The sequence below is a fragment of the Pithys albifrons genome, chromosome 1 (genome assembly GCF_047495875.1).
Source record: "Pithys albifrons albifrons isolate INPA30051 chromosome 1, PitAlb_v1, whole genome shotgun sequence".
Taxonomy (NCBI): Eukaryota; Metazoa; Chordata; class Aves; order Passeriformes; family Thamnophilidae; genus Pithys; species Pithys albifrons.
In genome coordinates this window covers 18373555-18398267 of record NC_092458.1, presented here as the reverse complement: position 1 = coordinate 18398267, position 24713 = coordinate 18373555, and the positions used below count along the sequence as shown (strand labels likewise).

The 24713-nt window shown below is 38.8% G+C and overlaps 1 protein-coding gene across 1 annotated transcript in view; it reads left to right on the top strand.

Moving 5' to 3' along the window:
* The window catches only part of TUBGCP3 (tubulin gamma complex component 3), a 55161-nt gene extending 30833 nt beyond the window's left edge, over positions 1-24328 (top strand). The window contains exons 9-22 of the mRNA XM_071569646.1: positions 3106-3174; positions 6806-6938; positions 8233-8399; positions 9906-10016; positions 10416-10524; positions 15947-16136; positions 17726-17861; positions 18647-18715; positions 19558-19693; positions 20922-21010; positions 21145-21276; positions 21660-21800; positions 22381-22497; positions 23200-24328. Of these exons, the coding sequence (XP_071425747.1) occupies positions 3106-3174; positions 6806-6938; positions 8233-8399; positions 9906-10016; positions 10416-10524; positions 15947-16136; positions 17726-17861; positions 18647-18715; positions 19558-19693; positions 20922-21010; positions 21145-21276; positions 21660-21800; positions 22381-22497; positions 23200-23358 (1758 nt within the window). The 3' untranslated portion in view covers positions 23359-24328. The remainder of the gene's footprint in view (positions 1-3105; positions 3175-6805; positions 6939-8232; positions 8400-9905; positions 10017-10415; positions 10525-15946; positions 16137-17725; positions 17862-18646; positions 18716-19557; positions 19694-20921; positions 21011-21144; positions 21277-21659; positions 21801-22380; positions 22498-23199) is intronic.
* The last annotated feature ends 385 nt before the right edge of the window (positions 24329-24713 follow it).

The window sequence follows — 24713 nt, the reverse complement described above, 5'->3', positions numbered from 1 at the left end:
TCACCAATTCAGTTGGTAGTGACCTATGCAGGAGACATTCTTGTCAGCTATTGTTGATGTTCATATGTTTGGACTGCACTAACTTACATAAAATGCAAGTACCCCATTATCTTCTGCCCTTGCTTTTGAATACAGCGCCAAGAGAATATTAATTTTTGTTTTTATAGGTTTCATCATCATGATTTCTAGTCTACAGTAACTTCACTGCTGCTGTAATAGCCAAAACCACATTTACTGCTAAGGCATTCCCGTTTCCTCTCACTTGCTCCCTCTATAAAACTGGATATTATCCCTTCTGAGTCGACAGAATTGTTATCCTTGCCTCTAGCCATAACATCCTACCTAATCTGCCAAGAAATTGATGTGCTTCTCCCTTCAATCTAATTTTTCTTAAGAGGTCAGTAGAGACACTGTAGTACTTCCTACTTTTCTGATGTTTTATTCTGTTGCATTCTGTCTCTTATTCTAAGTAAGCCTTTTAGTCACATATAAATAATTATTTTTCTAGTGATCCAGTTCTGATTTCCATGTCTTACATTGTAGTGTTACTGTATATGCATTTTCTTCAGACTCTCCCCGTTATATCTAAGTGAAGTTTCTTATTCTTTATTTAGTAGTTTCTGGCTTTTACTGTCTCTGGCTTTAATCTTCAAGTTTACAGCAAGGGGAGAACTTTAATTCTTCAATGAATTCCAGTGTGCAGTATCTCTGTTTCCATGTGCAGGTTTCAGATCTGCAGAAGGCTGTGCAGTTGGTTACCTGACTCTGCATAGCTCTAATGCTGTTAATTTTGCTTGAGACAAGCACTTACATCACTTACATTTATTTCTAGGGCATAAGCATATAAATAAAAAGATGTGTTCTGCTCCTGCTGTCAGTATCTGGGCACAATTCTTCATGGCTGTTACAGCTGAGAACTTCAGATGCTGCACACTGTGCATTAAGGAATTTAGCACAAGAATTTATACTGTATTATAAAGCATCTTTTGCCAACATTTTAAAAGAATGCTTTTGTAAACCACGTCTAGGATAAGATGTCTGTCACCTCTTATGATGATTCTGGTGGCTGTTCTATCTCTACTCCTAATACTTGTCAATACCTGACATTTTGTGTAATAATAACAATGTATTACACTTTATATTTTCTACCTTTGCTGCTTAATATGTAAATTATACTTCGTCCTCAGAAAGCAAAAAGAATAATCAACAATAACTTGTCTTGTATTTTGACATTTTGCCCACCTAGGTCCAATTGAAGTAGCGGGCGTTTAAATTTTTTTCTTACAAACAATCGTTGTTTCCTTCCTGAATTCTCTTTTGCTGCAGACCAAATTAGAATTCTAGGATAATGTCCAGTTTTTCTGTAACAGTTTGGAAAACAAAAATCTGTAGTCTGTGATGCAGGAATTGGCACTGGATGTCAATTTTAACTTCTAAAGCTACTTTCAAAAAATTGGTGGCCAGTAGATCCTAAATCCTTTTGGCTACTGAGTCACTAAAGTCAGTGATTATGTTCTTCCTTTTTGATCAGGTGTGTAGTGCCTTTTGAGTGTTTCCTTGCAGACTCTGTTCTACCCTCTATCTTGGCAAGTGCTACTTTAATAGGTTCAAAAATGTACTGAAGAAGCAAGTGAGAAGAAATGAATGTAAGGGGTTTTCTTTCTGCCCTTCAGTATCCTCTGGAATAGAATTAATGTCAAATTTCTTTGTAATTTGTAACATTGAGTTGCAGAAAAGAACCTCCTTTTCTTATAAAGGATACAATGGCAAGATTAATGACTTTTTTTTTCCTAGGCTTCTTAGCTGCTTAGCAGGAAAGAAGATTTATTTTCTCCTTGTGCTTGTAGAAATGATTTCTCCCTTTTACATACTCTAGTGAATAAATATTTCACTTCAAGCTCTTGGGTTCTTTCTGTGAAGTTTTCCTTATTTTTTCCAAATTATTTTGACTGCGATTTTAAAAGATGTTTAAGGGAAAGTCCTGGGAAATTTCCCAGTTAAAAAAAAAAAAAACAAACCACATTAAAATAGATTATCAAAGTTGTCAGCTGAGAATTGGGTAGAAATCAGTTCTGAAGAATTTTTGTGTCAACACAAGAAAGCAAACATATAAAAAAATTAAGCACACTTGTGGGGATTTTTAAATCCAAAGTTTTCAACTTAGTCCAAAATTAACAAGCCATATTTTAAATTCTGTTGTGGAAAATGCATTGCAGGAATTTTTTTAGTCTGCATGTGAGGTTAAGGCCATTGCAAAAACAAAGCAAAACCCCACAACTCCAAATGTGGGAAATTCTTTATTACTAAGCAAGTATTTTTTCCACAGATTTTTAAAAATCTACTGTTACTTATTTTTAAACAAACTGAAGTAGCTGTGCCTAGAATTGTTTTACGAAGAAGAAGCTTTGCTTAGTTCAGGTCTGAATTAGCTTCTACACATTTTACAGATTTCTTAGGATGCTTTGAGTTCCATTTCAAGTGATAACATACACAACTGTGAGTTGATATAAAGGCCAAAAATTTACCTGATCCAGCAGCACTTCCTGGAAGTATTCTTTTTGAGCATTGTGTTTTCTTGTTCATGTCTATAGTCTATACTGTAAACAGAATGATGGTTGCCCAACTTCTGTGTTCTGTTATTAGAGGCCTTCCTGAAATTGAAACTCTGTTACTTTTCTACATGTTGTGTTTTAGATGGTTATTAAAAAAGAGCTTCAGCTGTGTCATGTTATAATTTGCACATCCCTGTGCTGAGTATTAATGCTGTTTTTGAGATGCTGTATCTCTTTTAAGACTATACTTGTCATAGTTTAATGTACTGATAGAGTTAAACCAGGAAGAAACAAGGGCACTTGACAATGTGTGTCTGTTTCTGGAAAAGGACCGTGCCTCTCTTAGGGCAGGACTTACACCTTGGCCTGTTCCCCTAAGAGTTGGCTTTGATGTTGAAACTTATAGCTGAGTCCCTTCAGGAAATTTCTGACAACTTGGAAGTGCGGTGACAGAATTGAAACTATTCTGGATGGAACCAGAAAGACTTTTTTTAAATTCTGATTATTTTTCAGGTTTTTTCTTTATTGTTTCCCCCTCCTCTTTCTTTTACAGAGTTTTTGTGCAGCCTTACATCAGGAACTTAAAGAATACTATCGACTTCTATCTGTTTTACATTCTCAGGTAGGTTAAGTGGTTCTTTTTAACTTTCCTGTTTTGCTTTACATTATCTAAATATCTCCTGAAGGGTATACCTACATATTCCATTAGAGCGTGAAGGATGTGGAGCAGTTTGTGTTTACAGCGGCCACCGTTCTCTAACTTGTACATTGCTTACTATTTGGATGTATGTACCCTTGAATATTTGTCTCTTAGAAGTTCACTGGTATTTGATGCATTACATAAGCAAGGAATATAATGTGAATTACTGTGCCTCTGTCCTGTTTTGTATCAATTTTGAGAGTTTCATCTTGCATAATATCTTAATCATTCACATCCCAAAAAGTGATGCATTTGGGGGGTGGAGGGGGGAGATAATTCAAGCAGTGCATGGTTCAGCAGCTGGTAATAACAATTACAACTTTTTCTTATGTCTGGGGAAGTTTGTGCACTTTGCTTGTCCCTTCGGTTAGTTTGCAAGAGTAAAAGCTTCTGTTTTACAGATGTTTGAGTGGTTTACTATTTTTCTGTAACATAGACCAAACCAGTATGGATGATCTTGCAGTTTTTCCACAAATGGTTATAGTATGTCCACCTTGATGATGGCTTTAAAATAAAATCCTCTTTTTTGGTTCTGCTTGCTTCTTTTTTTTTCTTTTTTTTTTTTTCTGTAGGGCCCTCAAGGAGTTCGTTACTTGTAATGGAAAAAAATTTATTCTAAGAACAGATCTAAAGTTAAATTGCCTTTAAAAATTCTAAAAATCTGTATGGTTTAAGTCATAGGCTTTTGTAAATGTTTTCAAGGCATCTCTGCTGCATAACTCACTTGCAATTCTTTAACTTTTAATTTTTGGAATGCCTGTTAGACATACATTTTGCTTATTTTTTCTGATTGTTATCCAGTTATTCTTTTTGTAATTATTTCTTGCTGTGTCCAAAATGAGTTTGGTCTTCGTGTTTACTGGAATTTTGATTTATTCTAACTTTAAAAACTTCTTGACCATGGATATATTTCTGAATTCTTTGAAATGCAGCTTCCTCTACCCTTCCTGCCCCCCTAAACCGTTTGAAAGCAGAGATGAGTATGGTGGGAGGGGAAGCCTGTGAGGAGAAAATGAAAGGAAGGTTCTGGGATTGCTTATTTTCAAACTGTGTTTGCCTTTGTGGTCGGTTGACCCTGGCCAGCAGCCAAGCACCCACCCAGCTTCTCACTCACCCCTGCCTGTTCAGGAATGGGGAGAAAATTAGGAGCAAGACAAAAGGACAAGTCAATCAAGTTAGTGACAGTTTAGAAAGGAAGCAAAAACTGTACGTGCAAGGAAAGCAAAGTAAGGAATTCATTCACTGCTTCCCATCAGCCGGCAGATGTCCAGCTGTTTCCTGGCAAGCAGAGCATCAGGATATTTAACACTTGCTTGGGAAGACAAACTCCATTACCATAAATGTTCCTACTTCCTCCTCCTTTCCCTGAGCTCTGCTCCCTGAGAAAGCTTGGAAATGGTTTCCAGGGTTAGTCACTCTGTCTGTCCCAGGGAACCGAGTGAGTCTCACTGCTGTGTAGTTCCATGGCTCCTCCTTCTTGAAGAATGAATTTGCTTTCTCCCACTTGTCAGAAACCTTCTCTAATTACTGTCTTTCAAAGCTAATTGAGAATGCCCTTGCAGAGACATTGTCCAGCTCCCTTACCAGCACTCACAAATGCATCCCATCAGGTCTTCTTAGACTTTCACAAATCCAGTTTTGTCAGTGTTCCCTAACCTGATCCTCCTCTACTCAGTTTCTCTCGTTCCAGACTTCCCTTCTGCTCTCAGGTAACATCTAGTCTTCCCAACAGCAAATATTACCAAAATAACAAGGCAAAACCAGCATTAAGTACCTCAGCATTTTCCATTTTTCCTGTCTCTGCTTTCCAGCACCATTCAGTAGCTGGACACAAACTTTTTTGCAGTCTTACTGCTATTCTTGTTTTTGGTCTTCATGTTCTTTGCTGGATTCAACTTCAGTGTTAGAGTCCATGCATGTATGGAGTGTGTTGATGAAGTGCGTTCTTGTAGGGAACAGTCACTACAGTGTCTCATGTACAGTTCTGGTGCTGGAGCACACTGGAGTTTCTGGGGAATCTGGGTCTCTCAGCACCCAACTTAAGGGATTCCCAGAGTCATGTTGTGTTTGAATTTTCAAGAAGCTCCTGGCAACATTCCTTCCCAAGGGCTGTGAAAGAAAGCAAAGAGATCCAGCAGTGGAGGAGAAATTGTTTTGTGACTTGAAGGCTGGAAAGGCTTGGAGGTCACACTGCAGGATGGGGAATAAAAACCCCTGTACATTTCAATTAGTTGAAAACATGTAGAAAATTGTGACTTGAAATTAAGTGTATGCTGCATTCTTTGATTCAGGAGATCATACAGGCTACCAGTTTAGGAGTCGTTAGCTGCAATTCCAGTTCAGACATAGAACAAGAGTCTTGTCAAAGGGTTTTGTACTGTCTTTCTCTCTGTAACTTTTTATTATGTCTTCAGAGCTTCCCCCAAACATGTTTCTGCTCCTGAAAGAGTAATCCTGAATGTATTGTGTACTTTTCCATAGGCTTTTGAAGTCTTTTTCCTTGCAGACTGTTATCACATTGTCAGCACATTTAAAAGTGTGATTCCATGATGAAGATGTACCGTCCCTTCCTTGAAGTGAAGGGATGGGTTTTGCTCATGTATGTCTCTTAGCATTGCCAGTTTCCAAAGAAAAAACCCAAATATGGGCCCAAGAGCATCCAGGATCTAATATATTTAACTGGCTTTAAGGCTGAGCTTGATACGGACGACACTGTCTTGAGTTTCACTGATATATTGTGTTGGAACAAACCAAAAAAAAGTGCAAGATCTGAAAATACAGAGTAGTTTGGTTATCGTATACAGGAAACAGCATCTTTTCTAAGAGTTTCTCTGCGTGGACTGCTCTAGGAACTTCCTTTTGTATTCTTAGTTTGTGTTCTTTTCTTGCTTGTCCCAGCTCTACAGGTAGGAGATCTGCATTTGCACCTCAGATGCAAATATTTGGCTTTTATTTTCCAGGGTGTTACAAGATTCATGGTAGTCATATTGTGACAGATTTTTCTTACTGTAGCTTTTAATTTTTTTTTTCCAGTGGCAGGAATTTCTTAATCTGACTATATGACTAACTTGAGTTCTGATGGCTTCTGGAGGGAGACATTGAACAGAATTTATCCCATGTTGAACTAAAATAAGCTGGGTGTGCAGTAATAAAATGTTCACCTCCCACACCCTGCCTTTCCTTTAAATGTTTTTCTTTACTCTTTTCTGAGCATCTCTGACCAGTATTTGCTGTCTTTCAGGATCTCTGCTCTCTTTTCCTTTCCACTTCTCTCTTTTTGTGCCTATCTATCACCTTACTTTCTTTAACTTTTTTACCTTTTTTGCTTTGTCTGCCTTACTACACTTCTGCTTGTTGCTGTTCTTTCACCTGCACTTGAGTCTCTGTAGATTGGCTCTTGGGTTTTGCCTCAGTGATCTAATGAGAGTACACGTAACACTGGGTATTTCAAGTGTATTAGTAAAAATCTGATGTCTAAACAAAAACTATGAAATATCAGTTCTGCTTCAGTTTTGCTAATTTTATTCCTTGACATGTCTGTTTCTAATTTCAGTTGCAATTGGAAGATGATCAGGGTGTGAATCTGGGACTTGAGAGCAGTTTAACACTTCGCCGCCTTCTAGTCTGGACATACGATCCTAAAATAAGGTTAAAGACCCTGGCAGCACTTGTTGATCACTGTCAAGGTCTGTTTAATATTAATATTTCTGGGGAAGTTATGTAACTCTGTGTAGCTGTGCATGCCAGAGGTGGATATCAATAATATTACTGCTTGTTTAGGCTTTTTTAGAAAATTTTGAGTAGCTAATCCAGAGATTCACTCTGTTGGTTTAAGCAAAACATGGCAAATTCTAGTGCTGTTTTGATACTTCTTGCTTTTTTCAAACTAGAATGTGCTCTAGAAGTTCTTCAGATTTTAAGCATGCACTTTTCATGCTGTTTTCAATTACTCAATTTAATCATCTTTCAGAGAATGTCACACTTAAAGAATCCTACTAATACATAATGAAATTGTTGGCTTAGTCTCTTTACTCTGTATGAGTATGATGCAATTCCTTTCCATATCATGGCATATAGAAGTCATTTGCAACTTGTCTGCAGATTCATGTGAAGCAACAAAACTTCACAAATCTGCAAATTTGTAAAGTGTGTGACTGTGTTGGCAATCCACAGGAAAATGCTGAGGAGTCATGTTGGAGTTGACCAAAACTGGCCAGTAACTGACCCATTGTCTGTGGTTCTCCCTGAGGGCACTTCTAGTTTGTCAGATTGTGGCCCCTTAGGAAGAGCATCTTATCCAAAAAAAGCCTACACCATCTGCTTTACCTTGATTATTGGAACTTGTAACAAATTTGACAAAAAGAGGACTTTACTTCTTAAGACATTCACAAAAACTTGGAATTCTGTAGTCACTGCTGCAAGGAACCTTGAAGCCATGCAGCATAACAGCAGAGCAAATACTTGTTCTGTTTTTTAACTTTTTTTTTGACAACCTTTCAATTGCAAGGAAACAGGAAATATTACCTAATGGAACTAGGGTGGGAACTATAACCAAGAAGCAGGAAAAATGTGTTTGTGTGCATGTGTGCACACAACATCTGAGAGCATCAAGTGCAGGAGAGGAGGAAAACATACGGAGGCTCCTTTAATGCTTTTCTGGTGGGGACAATGGAGTGAAAAGAAGTGTAGCATCAACCTTCATGTGTTATCTGATGCCTTGAAATTTGCATTCCCCCAAGCTACCTTAATGTAGACAGAGAACTCTGCTTAATGCTTTAGTAAGATTAATAATTCATGCCTTAAAACCTAGGAGAATTCCCTGTTAACATTAAAAAATATACTTTTGGTACATTTTAGAATTGCTGTTCAGCATGCTCTGAGTGACACATGACTAGCTAAAATCAACGGCTGCTGAATTTAAATGGGGTGCATATGGTTTTCCTTCATGCATTTCTGTGCCTCTTCCCTACGATCTTACAGGGAGAAAAGGTGGTGAACTGGCCTCAGCAGTTCATGCCTACACTAAAACAGGAGACCCCTACATGAGGTCTCTGGTTCAGCACATTCTTGGCCTCGTATCCCATCCTGTACTGAATTTCCTTTATCGCTGGATTTATGACGGAGAGCTGGAGGATACATACCACGAGGTAATGTATGTGCTGTGGTAAATATTTTATGTCTTTTTGCTTTGGAGGTATCTGCAGGAAGTTTAGATGAGAATTTGAAAAGTAGACCTGTGATGAAAATGTGTAACATATGAATAAACCATGCATACAATAACAAAATATCACTATCTTTGTGAATTCAGTCACTTTTGGTACCTGCAAGGATGCAGCATGTTGTCTTCAATGAGTCATTGCCTGGGTCTTGTCTAGTAAAGTTAGAATGGTGGACTGACAATAGGTGCTTGCTTCTGAAGAGAAACAAATCTTTTTTTGTAACTTTTCTCTTAGTGTAGCAGTAGCAATCTATGCAGAGTTCTTTTTAGAATGCAAGTCCTTATATTTGGAATGGAGTTCAGATATTTGACTATTTACTGTAATCCTTAGCTTGATAAATAACTTCAGTCTGTCAGAGTGGGTAGATGAGGTTTATGGTTCCAGAGTTGCTGTAGAAACTCTGCAGTTATTTGTTGTGACTTCTGTAACAGCAAGTTCCAGTAATTGTAATTTTTCTTCTTAAAAATGTTTTAATGCTTAAGGTTTCCCAACACTTTTCTGTCTCAAATCAGACAAATATCAGCCACAGCTAATTTTTGAGGTCAGCATTAGGAGACTTATATAAAATGTCTATGAATTTTTGACTAGTGGTGTAGTAGTTCCCAGCTGCTCCTCAGACATGTGAGGTGTTAAAATTTTTGGGGTTTTTGTTTAGCTTTCAACTTTCTATTAAAAAATTTACATGTACAGTGTAAGAGTGTTCTTAATACTGAAGATCCCCATTGGATGTGTTGTACTGAAAACTGCAATTTTCGTACCATAGGCACAGTTTTGGAACAAAGGCAATTGGCCACTTTTGGTAGAAATGGTATTTAGAGGCAGTGGAAAAAGTTCTTGTCAATAAAAAGGATATCTTGTTGGACAGGATGAGGACAGAATCCATTGAAAAGCCACTTTAACAAAACTAACAAAGCAGGTTTCATTTCTCACAAATCAGAGTATTCTCTTGTGTGGAGTTGAGAGACTAGCATTTGATCACCAGTTCAATTGGAAGATTTTTGGGGATTTTCCTTTCCCCTGCAGTTCTGCACCTGCTAAAATAGGAGGGATAAAAACAGAACCAGCAAAGTAAAAGCATATTATATTTTGAACTTCATCTCCTAACTATATAACTAATGGCTGGAAAAACTGCTATACACTTCTGTATTTCATAGTGGATGTTTTGCAGATTGACTACCTAAGGGTAAAGTGTACTAAGTTTCATATCATATAGAGAAGATTAAACTGTGTGAGCTGTGCTCTAACTTGTTCTTCAGAGTTGATATTGGTCAACATGCAGTTTGCATATTCATTGCCAGGACATCCCTGCATGTTACCAATGCAAGCAAAAAACCCAACCTTAAATATTTTTACAGTTTTCTGAATACAGAAGTTAAATTCAGGGGTAGAGAGTTTCCATTAATATTTTGGTTTTAATATTTTTTCAATCTTCAGTTTTTTGTAGCTTCAGATCCTACAGTTAAAACAGATCGATTGTGGCACGACAAATACACTTTGAGGAAATCAATGATCCCTTCCTTTATTACAATGGAGCAATCAAAAAAGGTTTGAATCCAAAAATTAATCTGATCTGTTTGCTCTGTGCTTCTGCTTAGATTTTCATTAAGGAAATAGAGGTCAAATGTAACAGTTAATAGTCATCTTAGAAATTTTACAATTGTTTGCTGAGGAACATGGTGCAACTGTTTCTGCTTTCCATTCGCTAATTGTTAAACTTTATTTAAGGAAAGCTCAAAGAGGGGGAAAAGGATTTTGTATTTAAAACCTTTTCATGTTAGCACTGAAGTTTTGAATTAGTGTGGTTGGGATTGTGAAGCTAAGAGCACAGAAAGATAAGAAAATATCTTGTTGTGCTGGTAGCTGTGAGTGGCTATTTTGTTTAGTATTTTATTCTTTTCTTTCCTTATATGCAAATCATTTTTTAAAATTTCTTTTTTTATTCAGGTCCTCCTAATAGGAAAATCCATTAACTTCTTGCATCAAGTTTGTCATGATCAAACTCCATCCACAAAGATGATTGCTGTGGGCAAATCTGCAGAGTCCTCAAAAGATGGTAGAGTATTAATGTTACTCAGTGTCTTCCCTTTCAGCTGAGCTCTGTACACAATATCGGGTTCTGTCTGTAAACTGACTGGATAGTGGGGTGAGAAGGAGTGCAGAAGTCCCATCTGCTCTAAAGTACAGACATTTTAGTGGTTACTTTTTATAAAAGGTGTATGATGATGCATGTCAGTAGTTTTCTTAATTTGATTTGTTTGCTGGATGATTGTTAATATACTGAATTTCTGAACTAAACCAGTCTGCCTTCAGCTGACTTTCGTTGAGGGATCTGGGGTGGGAGCAGGGATATTCTTGAGTGCTATGGTGATTGAAAAATAATAAATACTCAATTAGTTGTAAGTAAGAGAATGAGCAATAAAAACAGGACAGAAGCCTCTCTGTAAATGCACTGTACCAATATGTCCAAAGAAAATTGAGAGTGTGGAAGGTTAGTAAAATTCTTTTTGAAGAATACTTAAAATTGGGATTGCCAGCTCTTGAATGTTAAACCAGTATTTAACTATCAGAATTACTTCAGGTTATTTTGTATTATTTAGAACAGATTCCAGTTTTAATTACTGAGAACTTATACACTATTTGGGTTTATTTTTTGATGGCATATTCATTGCCATGAAATTAACATCATTATGATGAAAGATAGCAAATAGTAAACATAAGCCAAGGAGACTTCATGTATAAATAGTAAGCAACCAATGTGCAGGATGCTGCTCCATCTAGGAGAAAGGACAACTTGCTGCCTTCTGATGACAGTGATATTTTGCTACTCGAACTTCTTTTGATAATTTGTTCAATATACTGAAGATAGTCTAATTGTTAAGGTGTAGCTCACTGGGTGTAGCTAATCACCTAAATACAGATTTTCAGTCAAGTTCTTGTTTTCTGAAAACATCCTTCTTTGCACTTTGCCATATGTTTCATGCCATATATTTTCTGTTACTCCTGTTCTTAAATATGACTTTATTATATGACTTTGAAGCTTGATTTTTTGGGATTGTCTTTTTTTCCCCCCTCCAGATTAACCTTGGATTAATTTTTATACTAAGTCTTCACAGCATGGACTTCCAGTATGAGTACCTCAGTGAAAGATGTTCACATAATAAAATCCCATTCATGTCTGGAAAAATATGTCATCTAATAATGTGATTTTTGTACCATGTGTAGTGCTTGCCTAGTCAAAGATGTGTTTGAAGTGCAGAGAGAGGTCAGGGTTAAGTGAATAAGGGCCATAAATGCATTTGAACAGTCATCTTGCCAGCTACTCCTGAAAAAGGGAAAATCATTCTTTGGCTACACTCCTTTCACCACTTTATGCAGCGTTTATGGCCATGCTTTTCCAGTAGTTTTTAAAATTTGCACTTGTTTCTCTCTCCTTGATTGAATGGCAGATCTGCACAAATACAGGTTTCCTATTACGTGGGGAATGAGAGTTTCAAAGCAAGAACATTATCTTCAGTGCTGAGAATAACTTTGAGAGGGAAGCGTTGTTTTAGAAATAGATGTTACTGCATGCAGTGTGCTGAACACACGCTGAGCTTACAGGCTGCAGCCTAAATACCTCGTGGTATTGCATGCTTTACTTAAATCATAGAATCATAGAATCGATTGGGTTGGAAAAGATCTCTAAGATCATCAAGTCCAACCCTTGGTCCAGCTCCAGTCCGTTTACTAGATGATGGCACTTCCAATCTGTTTAAAAACTTCCAGGGACGGTGAATCCACCACCTCTCTGGGCAGCCCATTCCAATGCCTGATTACTCTCTCTGGAAACAATTTTTTTCTGATATGCAACTTAAATTTCCCCTGGCAGAGCTTGAGCCTGTGTCCCCTTGTCCTATTGCTGAGTGGCTGGGAGAAGAGACCAATCCCCACGTGGCTAGAACTTCCCTTCTGCATGAAACCGTGTTTGTGTTTAGGGCATTTTACCCATTTAAACCTGAAAGAACATTCTGTGTCAGTGGTGCTGGAAATGCTTCCTTTTGTGCTTGTTTGTGCCAGCTGACAATATCCTGAGAGTCTCTTCAGATCATTACTTATTGCAAGATCATGGAAAGCTAGGATGCCAGCCTGAGTTCTGGATGCTTTTTCTCATTTTAAATCTAAGTATTTCATGGACTTGACTGCATTTTTTAATTTCTTTCATTTACTTTGGAATCTTAACTCTTGTGATTCCCCAGTTTCCTTTTTTTATGCTGAAGTAATTATGATGTAGAAAACTGAACATGTATGTAGAAGTTGGTCACCTTGCCTGACAGGGAATTGTAGCACTTGAGAAAGAGTGGGATAGTAAAAAAGGCAGATAAAGTGACTTCAGCTCCAGTATCTAACTGTTCAGTTTGGGGACTTCTGCATGGACTGCACACTATGTTTATTAGCAACTCATGGACCTGTTGGTGGTTCTAGTCTGACACTTTCTTTACACATTTCTGGCTTTTCAGTGTCCTGACATAATTTTGCTCAGTTTTCAAAGTTTGCGCTTCTTGTTTGTTGAGGTAAACAACCTTTCTAGCAGTTTTGTGTGTCAAACTGGCATGTTGTTGCATTCCCTGTGCTGGTGTGTGTATATACAAAGATGGTGTATTACAGCTACCTATGTAAAATTGAATTTCTGAGTCTGAGATGAAGGGCTGTAGCTGGGTCATTTCCTTCAAGGGAAGGAGAGCATAACTAAGGAGAGGGGAAAGGTTGGTTGGTTTGTTGGTTTGTTTGTCTGCTTGGAACAGTAAGGTTGAGACTGGTCCATGTATCCTCAGCCATAGGTACTGCCTTACATATGCTCACCCCTACTTGAATGGAGGCAGGACCAGCATGTGTGACATGGTAGGCTTGCCATAGACAAGCTAGGAAATTGCCTGCTGCCTGTTGGCTTTGCCTGTGCCTTGAGCCAGTCCCAGGCCCAAGCTTTGTGCCCAGTAGCTTATAACTCCTTTTGAATTGGCTTGTTCCCTCTCTTGTTTCACCCACTAGGCATGTTTCTTGAGAAAGGACACTTGCAAAAAGATCATTGGGGTATTGCAGCTTACTGTGTTCTGTCTGTGAAACTCCAAGGGTTTTTTCCCCTTATGGAAGTTCTTCCACCTTCCTCCAAACCCCTCAGAGAAACCAGGTCAGATGGCAGGTCAGATGGCTGGTGCCACTGTGCACACAAGCTGCTATTGAACCTGCCTTTGGACGATACCAGCAAAGAGGACAGGATCTGCTGACAGGGAAAGACTGGATGAAGGTCAGAATTGATTGAAGATTCTCACTGCCCTGTTGTCCAGTACCAGTGACACAAATACATGTACATGAACTGATGTTTTTCCCTTTTTTCTGACAGTGGGAACACTGCTACATGCTTCCTTACCTGAGCAATGCAAGAATTGCTTTGTCAGATCACACAAAGATCTCTGTTTTCACTAGAGTAAGCAGAGATCTTGGTGGGCTGTCTTTCTTGTTTTGCTGTCACTGACTGGAAAGGGGACTTTGAGGGTTCCTTACTGGAGGCTGTATTAATTCTTACATCCCTAAGTTTGATGCGTGTTACTTGACTAAGTACTATTTCCCTAGTGTAGAGATTTTGAACATAGCAATGTATTATAAAAAGTGGCATCTCTGACATCTCTGCATATTCTTGCACTTCTTTTGTCTTACGGAGAGCTTCACTGGTTACGGAATGAGAATTTGTAAACCTCAGGGAATGTCGTTGAACCAGACATTGGGAGTTTTCCCTCACTGAAGAGTGTCTTTCTTACTAGAACCACTGTTTCTTCAGCTTATAAGCATTTTATTAATTGAGGCTGAATCTCATCAGAACAACACAAAACTTGAGTTTAATTTTTTCCTTTCTGCATTACAGTTTAAGACTAATCGTGGAGCAGGCAATGCACTGTCCTACACTAATCTACTGCATCTTTGTTTTTCCCCTTAGGGAAATAGTTGTGTAAGTAAAGTTGTTGAAAGTGGGAGTATATCCTTTAATACTGTGGAAGTTCTGAATTTTACAATAGTTGGATATCCAGTATTTGGAGTATTGCTCCATGTTGTCTGAAGAGACCACATTTCTTGTGTGCTGGTTTAAAGGTAAACTGGCAGGAGAAATGAACTCAGCTCAAAAGAGATCACAAGTCAGAGTTAAAATTTAATAAAAGCATTACAATAAATTCATTGATACAAAGAGAAACTGGTTTTAACCCACAAAACCCAGATGTATATCCCAGCAGTCTGGGGTACAAACAGAATGGTGCTCATTAGCCCTTGTGCTGAGCCCCACGTGGTGCCCCTGAGCCCAAAGTAAAACAAAAACCTCTTGCTGAGGGTGGTGGTCACAGTCTGGTCGAGTGGCAGTCACAGTCCTGTTGAGGTTCTGGTCCTCCTCTGGATCCAACAAATGATCCCAGAAGTCCCCAGACCCCAAGATCATATATGCTCAGGTTCAAATGGGAATGCCCAGTACCTCCCTCAGGGTGAGGAGTTTTACAATGGGTAATTTACTCTGTGAGTCATGGGATATCTTTGGACTTGTGGGTGGCCCATTAGCAGATGTGACCCCTGTGGCTGGGGGTGAAGGTGCTAATGCCTCCCTGGAGGGGTGTTATCACACAGGTGTCATTGGTGTGAAGACCCAGGGTCCTTTAACACCCAGCTTGTGGCCTGAGGGGTTAGGGGTGCCCTGGGCAGCTGCTGCAAATGAACCATTATTAACCGTTTGTTAGAAATGACACACAGGGTGTAGAATACACAGTTTTGGTTACACCCACACAGTAATAAGCTGGTCCTGGCTGCTCTAACTAGGACATCGTGCTATCTCATAACAGCTTTATTGCAGTCCCTTTCTTAATAAGCTTATAATTGTAGAGAATAGTGGCATAAGATTCCTACTAAGGGGCAGTGTCCTGCTTTCTGTCCCCAAATTGCCATGCATTAAAGGTGGAGAAGAAAATATCAGGTTGCTAGCTGTCCCCCAGGTAATGAAAGCATATTCCCTTTTCTCTCATTCTCTCTTATATCTGGGAACTCTTTTCTCTTGAATATTCTGATATTCTTACTGTTTGATTCATTCCCCCACCACACCCCCTGCTTAGAAGCAGGTTCTGATTTAGGTTCCCCCAACAAAACTTTTCCCTAACTCTGAGCTTTTAGATCTTCTTCTAATTATTTGATTTTGTACATTGTGGTATTTCAGCAACCTTAAAAAAACCCCAACCTTTTGTATAAAAGTGGTGATTCTTAGTGTAAAAGTATGAGCTCTTGTTGGAAAAAGTGGTAATGTTGAAGTATAGGCTGCTTAAGACTTGCTCTTAGTTTGGCTGTGGCAAATGTATAGTACAGTGAATCAGAAGACATAGTTTTTCTGTTTACATCTTTGAAGTCCAAAGCTTGTTTGACACAGTTTTCGAAAAATACAAATTTAATTTTAATCTTTTTTTTTTTTTTAGCTGCTGATTTGTTCACAGATCTGGAAAATGCCTTTCAAGAGAAAATTGATGCAGCTTATTTTGAGACCAGCAAATACCTGCTGGATGTTCTCAACAAGAAGTACAATCTACTGGAACACATGCAGGCCATGAGGCGGTACTTACTACTTGGTCAAGGAGACTTTATCAGGCATTTAATGGACTTGCTCAAGTAAGAGAATAGGAAGGGTAATTATGTTAAGTTTCTGATGCTTCCAAATGTGCATGATCAACACAGAAACTGTTTTGCTTTTGGAAGAGGACCCCTCGAGTATTTTGTTCAGTTAAACTTATGAGTAATAACCTTTAAATTCTAGTTTAATTTTTCTTACCCGAGGCTCAAACTTTGTTCTTCCTCTTTGATAAGAAGTATATGCAGTACCCTTTCACAATGCCTTGAGAAGTTGCACTAAAACAGTTATCTTTATCCTAGCCCTGTGACAGCCTCGAGGATGTTAGCATTTCTCTTGCTCCTGTCAGGAAATTTAAGCAGAAAATTTCTAGTGCTCTTAATGCCATCAGTTAGCATTGTTGGGAATATTAGGTCTCTGTGTTTTGGAGTTGTTTGGTCCAAAACATTGTGTCAAAACCCCTCAATGCAATTTGAAAAATTTAATTGATGCCTCACCACCCTGTGTTTTAAGCACTCAGGTACACCCACAACTGTTGGTTTCAGATCTTAAAGTGTATTTGCAAGCTCACAGCTTCTACGTGCTGATGCTACTCATGAAACTTAGCCTATCAAAAATGTTGTTTACCAAGCTTTTCCTTGGTATAGAAGGCAAGCTTTGTAACAAAGTCATTTAACTTCTTTGTAAATAAAAACCATCTGTTGAGATTTGTAGGTGACCATGCTTTTTAAAGTGAAAATTAAAGTTAAGCAGGATAGGATTGGTTTGTGGAGTCAGTATTATATTTGAGGCAAAATTAGTTAAAAGCCACCCTGACACCCCATCCCATTAGGTCTCGGAAGCTCAGCAGGGTCAGCCCCGGTTAGTACTTGGATGGGAGACCTCCTGGCAATACGGGGGGCTGTAGGTTCTAGTCCTGAGGACTTCACTGTCACTGTCCAAGCTCGCTCAGCTGTGGCAGATGAACCTGAGGAGTGAAAGGGTGGGGCCAGTTCTGCACACGCTGTGCCTCACCTAAAAAATCCACTCTGCAGGTTTGAAGGGCACACCCATGTGGGGAGAGCCCTTCCCAAAGCTTCGCTCACAAAGCTGAGCCATGATGATGATCATTATATTTGAGGCACAGATAGTGAAAGGGGTTTGGGCGCTGATCCTCAGGGAGAGAGTGCAAGAGTTGCATTTTCCAACTCTTTGGATAGTTTAAGTTACATAGAGGGGGCAGGTTTGTGTGCTGCCAGCATTTCTAAGCCCATGAGATGGCTGTCAGTCAGTTACTCAAAACTGAAATGGAATTACTGATTTTGTGTGTTAATGATGTAACCCGCCTCATTTTAGATATGGGTGCAACTCAAATTACAGTCCTGGTGACTTCAAGTTACTGGCATTGATTGAGGATGAAGTTACTCTTCACGCTGATGTTCAAGAGTGTAGTTGCATATGAATAGACATACTCTGCTTATGCTCTGCTCAAATATTTTACTTACTGATTTTCTTCATGGATAAGACTGAAAGAGTAATAAGAAGTTTTGAATGTCTGTCAGAAAAGTGTTTTTGCCATGTGCTGCAGTTACTACTGAATTGTTGCTGCAGAGTACTTCAGTAATATGCTATGACTGTTCCATACCACCAGGCCGGAGCTTGCTCGACCAGCTACAACCTTGTATCAGCACAATCTGACTGGAATCCTTGAAACAGCAGTGAGGGCAACCAACGCCCAGTTTGATAATCCTGAGATTCTCAAGAGATTGGATGTTCGACTTCTGGAGGTCTGTTGCATCATCGTGACTGAAACTCTGTGTGTGTGTGTGTGTGTGTGTACCCATCCAGACATACATGAAACAAAAGCTTTCTTATGTGTATATAAATATATTTCCCCTATCCCTTTCCATTGAAGCTTATTTTGAATGATATAAACCTCATTTAATAAGCTTTCTTTTCCCATTTTCTGTCTATTTGTATTTCAAGCTGTGGGTTTACAACCATTGACAATATGAAGTTGAGTATTTCGGGCCTGACAGGAATTGATGCTGGTGGCCCTGATATGAGGTTCTGCCAACAGCTCTTACTGCTGATGCTCTTACAAGAACTGGGGTGGGGAGGGATGGGTTGGAGTGTGTGTCTCTGTTGCCTGTAGTTACAAAGAGGGAAAGCAGTGAAAGCACAGCTGGGGAAAGAGACCTCTGGTAAGAAGCTTAAGTTAATGAGAGCGCTCCAGTCCCAGAGGTGGAGTTGAGTGAAGAGCTGTAGCATCTGAAATAAGTTGGTAGTCCTGCCCAAGAGGTTTTTCCTTCCCTTAATTTTCCATGACTAGCTTCAAGGGAGAAACACTGACATTACAAACATCAACATTTCGGGGAGATGAATCTCACCCTTCTATCAAACTCTGAGAAATTTTGTTTAATCTGCTACTTTCAACAAGGAACTCCTGTATCTCTTATTGAGCAGATCCTTGTTTTCCCAAAGGCCTTTGATGAAAGGATAAGCAAAAGTTGGTCTTCAGCAATAGTACATTCTGACTATGTGTTGAAAGGAGTGTATCTTTTTAATACAGGTATCGCCTGGGGACACTGGGTGGGATGTCTTCAGCTTGGACTATCATGTTGATGGACCAATAGCAACGGTAATGTCATATACTGCTGGCTGTGAGGGTGACTTGGGTACTGAATTGAATTGCTAAATACGTGTTTATTGAAATAACCCTTTTTTGTTCTGGAGTGGGAGATCATATTTTTTTTGCATCAAGGATTCACCCACTGTATAAATAATTAAGCCAATTCTGAGAAGTTAACTGTGAGTGCTGAAAAACTACACTTCAAATAATCATTACTGAAAATGAATTTTTAGCAAGTATTTAATAAATGGAATCGTCTTCATTACTAGTAGTTTATAGATTCTAACTTGGGATAATTTGCAAGCATATATTTGAGGAGGGAATATATTTGAGAAAGAATATACTTGAGGAGAACGTATTGATGTTGTCTAAATGGTATTTGGTAGTTAGTGCTCACTAGAACTGTGACCTAAAATTGAAAAAATAATTTTCTGGACAGTTTTGAGTATAAAAAAGTATGAGAAGGCAGCTGCACTGTTGATCAGAATGCATTTAGCCTCTGTAAAAAACTTGTAAAGAGCTTTTTTAAATATGAAAAAATGTGAGTCTGACCAGCAGAGGGAATCTTCATATTAGTAGTTTTAAAAGAGCCAAGTGTTTAGGCTTTGTCATCTTCACCCCTTCTTAGACTTCCAGCAGTGCTCTGTGCCTCCTTCAATATTAGGGAACTGTTCAGCCCTCAAGGGAGGATCTCTCCAAAAGGTCTGGGGTTTCCAGGAAATTCTTTTTTTTTTTAAACAATATTTGTCAATAAACTGCATGGATCAAATAAGATGGACTGTGCAGAGGTTCTTGATACTTCAGAACATATGGTACATCTATTAAATTTGTATGGATACTTTGTTTTGTAGGTGTTTACACGTGAGTGCATGAGCCACTATCTAAGAGTATTTAATTTCCTCTGGAGAGCGAAGCGAATGGAGTATATTCTTACTGATATATGGAAAGGGCACATGTGCAATGCAAAGCTTCTGAAAAGTATGCCAGGTGAGAGGTGTCCAAATGGATGACATGGATTTAGATGGCTGCATCTTGTTTTAAACTGTATGTTAAGAGGGGGAAAAAATGTCTGTTGGGGCAGACAAATTGTGTATTGCTCCTCTTAACTGACTGTTTAATCAATGAAGGTAAAATACCATTATTGTAAATATAAGTTTCCTATTTGTTGTTAATCCTTGGTCACTGTCTTGAAAAGTTGCACTGATATAGATATCTTTATGCTGGCCCAACTGAGAGGCTGTAACTCTTCTATGCCTTTTTATTCATCCTCCTTAATACCTTCCTGTTTGTACCCTGTCTCCCTCTCTATTGTGTTGTCTGTTAACTAGTAAGTCTCATACATGTACCCTTCTGAATGTACTTGTTTTACTTTCACTCATTCCATTTCCTTTTGTATATCTAAGAACAGAAGAGGCTAAGAAGAGACAGATGTTTGAGAAGAAACAGGAAAACTTGTAGTGGTTCTGGTGTATGTTTAATGAACTGTGACTTTTTGATCCTATTTCTCAGTGGAGAATGTAGTCATATTTGTGAGCATCTGTACTGGCTCACTCTTGAAATTTTTTTCTAATCTATCTACATTTTTCAGTAAAAAATAGCTGTTGAGAATTATGCTGCTTTGTGGCATAGTAATATTTACAAAGTTATATTTATTTTTTTATAAGTAAGAACTCTTTGGTGGGTAGGAGAGGACACCCTTGCCTGTAAAGTGCTCTGTGCACAAGGCTGATACCTGGAACTGTACAGGATGACTAGGTTTCCTTTCTGTTTCTATGAGATAGGATTTAGTTTACTGTCATTTCTGGGTCCCAAATAAGTGTTTGCTTGACTAGAAGCCAGTGGTCTGTCACATTCTTGCTTTCTCTTCCCTTTGAGACTATGGGGCAGTTAGCAGATTTTATTCTCTTCAGCTGAGGGTCTTCAGGCTGGAGCTGTCTACCATTGCTAGGGTTTTATTTGTTCTTACATTTCAAGAGGAAGTTTGTTTCCAGCTCTGACTGAGCACACAGTTGGTGTCATTGGCTCATGTTTTCCAGGAGGTAATTGTGCAATGTTATTTGCTCATCTATTGCCAGATGGTATTACTGCTACTGTCCGAGATTAGTGGCTGTTTTATGAAGTACTCAATTTAGGAGAAAAAAAATTTACCAAGTTGATTCGTGGCTGTGCTTGTGCTTGCAGTCTTTAACATGCCATCTCTTTGGATTTTTTACAGAGCTTTCTGGGGTGCTGCATCAATGTCACGTTCTGGCATCAGAAATGGTCCATTTCATTCATCAAATGCAGTATTACATTACATTTGAGGTATAGTCTATCGGCCCAATTAGTTACTTAAAAATGAAGTACTTTTAACATTTTGAATATATTGTGTGTCTTAAATTTCGATGAGCTTGTGCTCTGGCAAATCAAAACAACCCAATCCTGAATCATTGCTCCAGGTGCTTGAATGTTCATGGGATGAACTCTGGAACAAGGTGCAACAAGCACAGGACTTGGATCACATCATTGCAGCTCATGAAGTTTTTCTGGACACAATCATAGCTCGGTGCTTGCTGGATAGCGATTCCAGGGTAAGTCTTCTACTTGGCATTAAATTGTAACTCTATGATCTTGACTTATGTGTTAGAAACCACCTTCTCTAACGTTGTAAGAGCAAAGGGAAAAGTCATTTTACTTCCTCTGATACAAGGTTTGATAATGGTAGGTTCTGTACCTACTGCCCAGAGACAGTGACATGTGTTGATAATAAAACTTGCATAGTGTGGGCCAGTTGTTTTTGATCCTAACAAGCTGTGTGATTATCCATCCATTGACTTAGGACTTTGCAAAACAATCTTTCCAGCTGTGTGTAAAAAAGATTTTTTTATTTACTCATGCTCTGGAGAATGGTAGTAACTTAGGACTCTTTTGCTGCTCAATTATTTAATTACTTTGTTTTCTGATTATCTCACAGGTACTTCTCAACCAGCTTCGAGCAGTTTTTGATCAGATCATTGAGCTCCAGAATGCCCAAGATGCAATGTACAGGGCTGCTCTGGAGGAGCTGCAGCTGAGGTTGCAATTTGAAGAGAGGAAAAAACAGCGTGAACTTGAGGTGCAATAAAAATGTTACTAAAACATGAAAATGAATTGAGGCAGATATACTTGTTTTTTGATAAGTGGAGGGGTTTAGATACCGTGTAGAAATACAGCAAAAATGGGAAATGTGTTTGGGACAGATGTGAAAGTCATCAGCAGTAGCTAGTGACTTCAGACAAGACTGCTGAATGGTGTTTTTGATTTCTGTTGTGCCCCAAATCTCTTGAGTTAGATTTCTCTAGTGGACTTTGGAGGATGAGAAATTTGGGACTCTTTTAGGTAAAGTAAATGGAAGAGGCTTTAATATTCTGAACCCTCTGACTTAAAATGCCAGAGCTCCATGTCTGCCTCCATGCAGTTGGTCTGTGGGACACACAATGCTGGTGTGAGGCTTACGTGCTTTGCTGACCTCAGCTTTCTTTTAATGTCTTGTACAACCACTAAGGGGCTGATAGTTTCAATATTGGGGGCTCTGTCTTTGTCTTTCTATGGCAATGGTTGGTTTTTTATAAACATGGTGGTTTGGTTGGGCAGAAGGTGGCCCAGTTAGCAACTTGCATCATTTAACACTTCTTAACTTATTTGATCTTCTGTAGGGCAAATGGGGTGTAACTGCATCAGAGGAGGAAGAGGAGAGCAAAAGGATGAAAGAATTTCAAGACTCAATACCTAAAATGTGCTCACAGCTGCGAATACTCACTCACTTTTACCAGGTGCCTTTTAGATTACATTTTTTTAAAAACATGCTAAGCTTTGATGTGTAGAAATTAATTTAAAATATTGAGTAGATGTAACTTCTGTGTTCATGCGTGCAGTTTGTGGATTTAGGGCTTCATTTTTTGCTTATCTACTTAGAAATCTGTACTCACTGTTTCTTAGTTGTCAAAGGTTCTGTCATCATTTATGTTCCCCTCACAAAGGAGGAGTCTTTTTATGTAAGTCAATATCCATCAGACAGACATGTTTGAAGCAAGCAGTGCTCTGGCACTGGCGTGGACAGCATGTGCACATGTCACAGAAACAGGGTGAGGTCTCCTGTTGGCACAGGTTGGATCCTGAATGGTGGTTCAGGCCAGTGGTGCAGGGGCAGCTCCTCTGCAGCCTGGAAGTATTCAGGCAGATGAAGGGTGCCAGCAGGGCATGAGGATGGGGGAGCTTCAAAAGACCAAGCTGTTAGAACTGGAGACTCTGACGTGCATGACAGTATTGGAAGATGAAATAAAGCTCTGGGGTTTTGCAGAAAGAACAAATCCAGCATAACTGATTTGTTAACAATTGCATATGAACCATTGTACTTACCTTTTCCCAGATTCCCTCTGTGTCTTTACTAGGTCCAGGCTCCACCTGGCATTACTGTGCAAAACACACCAGTGATGTTTTCTTAGTTGTTTCTTGGGTTTTATTTTCTCCTTCAGGGAATTGTCCAGCAGTTCTTGGTCCTGCTGACAACCAGTTCTGACGAAAGCCTTCGGTTCCTGAGCTTTAGACTGGACTTCAATGAGCACTACAAAGCAAGAGAGCCCAGGCTACGTGTGTCGCTGGGCACAAGAGGCAGGCGAAGCTCACACATGTGAAACAGCTGCTAAGGACTGCACCTCGGTATCCGAAGGATGTTGCACCTCTTGTTGGACACAGCAATCAGTGTTGACATAATGCATCCAAGTCGTTTGTGGTCAGTGTCTACCATTGCTGCAGACAACACATTTTCAGTCGTGATTGTGTGACACTGCATCGCAGGAAGCAAAAAAAAAAAGTTAGGTTTTTTTACACTGATGTTTCTAGAATTACCAGACTAAATGGGCTGGTTGAACCTCATCCAATCATTTTGTTAAATCATCCTTTTAAAAAATGCCAACTTTATTTGAAGCTTTCTGAGCTCTTTCCACTGTAACTTATATGTCAATGAAATCGCATCTTTTGTTTATAGAAAGCACCATTTCCTTTTTTAACAAGAAAATAAGAAGGTTATTTTTTCTATATGTACTTGTTGTATTTGAAGAGAGCTTTTGTTAAAGCCAACAGATCAGGACCCAGACTTACTGTCCTTGTTAAGAAGCTATACAGCATTTCATTATGCTGATTTTCAGTGTTGTGCTGTGTTTGACTGTGTGAGAAACTTTGTATCAGGAGACAAACTTATATTTAATTTTTTTGTTGTTTTCAAAGTTAAAAACCTGAAATAAAAATTTAATGGGGAAATTCTATGGTTACTGTACAGGAGCAAACTGTAGAAAGCAGAGTCAGGAGTGTATCTGTTGCACATGAGATCTAAAAATGAAGTTAAAGCCTCAGGACTGGGAAAGGAAGTGTTCATTAAGATTGAATAATTAATGTTCAAAATCAGATATATAGAAACAAACCGACTTGGCTAATGTTGACTTCATTCTTTTCTCTTTCCTATTTTTTCATTGTAAATATTTATATATTGCTGTCCAGAAGTTGGGGAGAGCAGGATTCTTCTTTTGCAAAGTTGTCATTATATCAGGTCATTTATTATGTTCCACAAGTGCAAGCTTAGAAAAATAAAAACACAATTATCTTTCAAACAAATGTGTTGCTTTTTGCAATTGACAGTTTCTGGTTTTTCCAGGGTAAGAAGTTTCCATTTAGGAGTGTATTGATTTACAGATCCCTACCTCTTACAGGATTTTGGTACTAGTCGTATCTGCACCAAGAGTTGTGTGCAGTCCATTAATCAACAATTACCCTCACAGATCATGCAGGTCTGTGGCCTTTTTTTTCTTTTGTCTGCTTGAACCCTTGGGAAGCAGAGGTGGCACATACCAGGCCATGCAGGTAAGGCTGCTGTGATGATAGAAGTGAACTCTCAGAGACAATGGACTGACTTACAGCTCTGGAATAACTTTTATCCTCTGGACACCAGGATTCCTGTTGTTGTGCAGGCCTTGGAATCTCTGCTTTTAAAACA